Genomic DNA, 3,888 nt, shown 5'->3' with positions numbered 1-3,888 from the left:
ACCCTTTGGGGTGCGACCGTCTACTTACAAGGTGAGTTGGGTGAGCTCTCCCTCACGTGTTAGGGGGGACCCGGAGTTACACCCGGGGCCCTAAAGTTCAAAATTTTGAACCTTCTCCGAAAGGGCCAGAACGGAATAATAAATAGCGTATCTGACGTGTATGCTGAGGTAGAATCCATTGCCTTATTCAGAACTCACTAGAACCAGCGAAAGCCTTTAGTGGTCTGATAATATAAAAGGGTGGATGGAACGCTGCAATGGAAATCATGTGAGAGCTTATGCTGCATCGAAGTAGAAAGAATAGTTCTAATTCATAGTAGCAACTGTCTGGTAGAGAGAGAGAGAGGGGTTCTGATTACTCGATCCCAACACCGCATCATCATCATCATGCCGGGAACTGATCCTGAGAGTGTGAAGGTCCTGACGAGATGGCCGAGCATGTTCGGCATGAGGGTTGTGATCGCCCTCAAGGAGAAGGCGGTGGAGTATGAGTACCACGAGGAGGACTTCTCCAACAAGAGCCAGCTGCTGCTCCAGTCCAATCCTGTCCACAAGAAGATCCCCGTGCTCATCCACAACGGCAAGCCCGTCTGCGAGTCCCTCATCATCGTGCAGTACATCGACGAGGCCTGGGCCTCCAAGCCCCCGTCCTTCCTCCCCCCGAAGGACCGCCCCTACGACAGAGCCCTCGCCCGCTTCTGGGCCGACTATGTCGACAAGAAGGTACTTTAATTTTAAGAATGAATAAATGGAAGAAAATCAGCTTCTGCTTCTGTATTGTCCTTCCTTGCAGCGTGCAGCGTGCAGCTCTTTCGTTTTGTCGCATCTCATTGTAATATGGGGAGGCACTCTATGCCTAGATCGGTGCTGCGCATCCCTTGCACTGATCTACACCTAGATCGGTGCGCGTGGAGTGGTATGATGTGCTTCCTGCTAATTATCTTTGCCTTGCCTGCAGTAGTATGGTCGCTGCATCTGATTGTATGCTTTACCATATTGTTCTTCTTTGCCTGCAGTACTGGTATACCCCCTTGCAGTAAATTAATATGCAGTGGTATGGTCTTTGTCTGTAATTACATATCGTTTACCATATTATCTACTAACTACTACAACTCTTCTTCTTTGCCTCCAGTTCAAGTTGTATGGTGTAATGAATATTCAATTAAGAACACGTGATCTGCTGAGCAGGTCTGAATTTAGTTGTACGTCAATGGCAATATATTCTGAATCTCTGTCCTGATTGCTGCATATTGCAGTTCTTTGATGCGGGTTCTCGTGTTTTGAGGAGCCCTGAGGGTGAGCTTCAGGAGCAGGCCAAGAAGGACATGCAAGAAGCCGTGACAACTTTGGAAGGTGCGCTGCAGGATGTCTTCGGAGGCGGCCACCCATTCTTCGGCGGGGAGGCACTGGGTCTGGTGGATATCGCTCTGGCACCATTCATTGCCTGGTTCAAGGCCTATGAAACCATAGGGAATTTCAAGCTGCTGGATGAGGAGCGATGTCCCCATCTGAGTGCCTGGGTAGGCAAGGTTAGCGAGCACCCGAGCGTCAAGGAAGTGCTGACATCCCAGGCACCCTCTGACAAGGTTCTGGAATTTGTCAGACTCCAGAGGGGATAGGAAACGGATGCTGGGTGCATGAGAGTCGTCATCTAAGAGCTTTAGTGTCTCTGGAGTACTGTACTACTCATGTGATCAGTTCCTCCCATGTACACTCCTTGTGGACCTGTCGCGAGAGTCGTATGAACCCACACGATGAGGTCTGGACTGTTCTCTAGTCTGGAAACGGAGAGCTGTACGCGTTACTAACCTCTCAAAATTAAATAATACGAATTACTCCTTGTCAATCGTTTTGTCCGTAGGGCCTGTTATCTCGAGCGTCCATCGTTTTCTAATGTCCAAAGGAGATGATTTATTTATTTAAGGCTTCGGTCACGTACATATTTAAAGCTTTGGTTCGGTGATTTCCGAACCAAGGAGAAGATCATCAAGCCTATCTTGCGAACGTTGCGAACGTAGAAGAGGTGAAGACGTGAAAACGTAGAAGAGATGAAGACGTTTGTTTACGTCATCATTCGCATCGTTTTTAGGTGCACAAAGTTACGTTGGTGGTGTTTCTTTCGTTTCTTGGTACAAAGAGTTATCTTTAATGTGTAGGCTTTCTTTTTCCTCAAGAATGAGACCCTCGTCACTCCTAAGTTCATTAACTTGAGATTTGAGATAAGAGGGGCTTTGCCAGTAAAGCCTACAATCACACAAGTTTATACTGGTGTGAAATTGAAAAAACTATGCGCACACCCCCCCTCCCCAAACCATACAAAGCTCACATTTGCTTTTCAATTTTATCTATTCTATATATTACTTAGAGCTTTAGTTTTGGGATCTTGAACCAACTACAAGGGTCCCAAGCATACATGGCTTTTTAAAGGAAGAAAATTTTGGTATTCAAGAAATAAAGAGATCTTTTCCTTGAAGGTTAAGTGGAGGTTATATTTATTTTAATATTATATATATATATATATATATATATATACATTTTCTCTTTCTTTCTTTAATGGAACATAGGATATGATCATGGTAAGGGAAATGTGTCTGAATATTTGTATATAGTTCTCTCTCTCTCTCTCTCTCTCTCTCATACGAAATAATATAATATTTTGATGGTTGAATATGTGTATGCAATGTGTACATACTCTTAAAAACATTCTCAAACGTATATACATTACAATACACTATAAACAGAGTTACATTTTCTAAAAATTGAACATATGGGATGAGAGAATAAATTTGACGATTGAACATGTTCATGCAATCTATACATGCTCTAAAATAGCATAAAAATACTTGAATAATACATGCACATGTGCAAACACATATGTATATGTATGTATACATAAACATATATTAGTGAGAAAAAATGGAGAGAGAGCATAGGAGAGAGGATACAGTGATAAAATGCACACTTACATACATGCACAAATGCACATATGTACACACAAATATATATATATATATATATAAATTATCTATACACACGTGCATATACATATATACATATACGTATATATGTACACATTGAGGTGAAGAAAGATGTGAGAGACATGAGGAAGAGAAAATAGGATAGAATATAAAAATGATGGCGAGGAGGGGGAGGGAGAGAGCACACACATTTATGATACCATAACAATAAAGACACGCATACTAAATATCCATATACATATATACACATACACATGCATGCATGCACATAGAGCATAGAAAAAACAAAAAATGGTAAAATGAAATGAATGTATATGTGTCATTCGCATATGTGTGTGTGTGTGTGTGTGTGTGTGTGTGGAGAGAGTGACAGAGAGGATATACACTTATAAAACCCACACTCACATATATGCACACATGCACATATACAGACATATATATCCATACACAAACATATACATATATGTATATATGTAATGTATACATATGCATACACATATATATACATGCATACATATACACACGTGAGGTAAAGAAAGATGAGAAACATGAGGAAGAAAGAGAAATTATGGAAATAAAAACGATGAGAAGGAGACACTACAAGATATAGGCCTTATACCGACGTTAAAAGCGACGAAAATGTTAATAAAGAAATTTGCCCCCGTCGTCGCAAAAAGCATCGTTATTGGCGATACCATAGAACAGTCGGTATTAGTGTCGTTATCAGCATCGGTATCAGCGTCGCAAATGCAAATAACGACGCTTTGCAACTCTAATAACGACACTAATAGCGACACGTGTAGTAAATTTGCGACGCTAATAGCAACGGTAACAGAAAAAATAAATTTGTGCAGGGCAGCAAACTGCCCTGCCACATATAGCACTATGTGCTTTGTTTGGGCCATACAAA

General features: G+C 41.6%; 1 protein-coding gene across 1 annotated transcript; it reads left to right on the top strand.

The window, feature by feature from the left end:
- Positions 1–256: 256 nt before the first annotated feature.
- Positions 257–1,846, top strand: LOC148009130 (putative glutathione S-transferase parC). Its single transcript, XM_087673785.1, has 2 exons — positions 257–723; positions 1,257–1,846. Exons 1-2 carry the CDS (start codon positions 388–390, stop codon positions 1,617–1,619), a joined length of 699 nt encoding a protein of 232 aa, XP_087529911.1. The 5' UTR covers positions 257–387; the 3' UTR covers positions 1,620–1,846.
- The last annotated feature ends 2,042 nt before the right edge of the window (positions 1,847–3,888 follow it).

Source organism: Lygodium microphyllum, unplaced genomic scaffold (assembly GCF_053477565.2).
Source record: "Lygodium microphyllum isolate KBCC unplaced genomic scaffold, Lygodium_microphyllum_v1.1.10 scaffold_38, whole genome shotgun sequence".
NCBI classification, from domain to species: Eukaryota; Viridiplantae; Streptophyta; class Polypodiopsida; order Schizaeales; family Lygodiaceae; genus Lygodium; species Lygodium microphyllum.
This window is presented reverse-complemented; position numbering and strand designations above follow the sequence as displayed.

Bases quoted from the DNA above. Each gene is read 5' to 3' on its own strand.
- LOC148009130 (XM_087673785.1), top strand. From the start codon at position 388: ATGCCGGGAACTGATCCTGAGAGTGTGAAGGTCCTGACGAGATGGCCG. The intron at 724-1,256 runs GTACTTTAATTT...TGCATATTGCAG, and splicing joins CCGACTATGTCGACAAGAAG to TTCTTTGATGCGGGTTCTCG.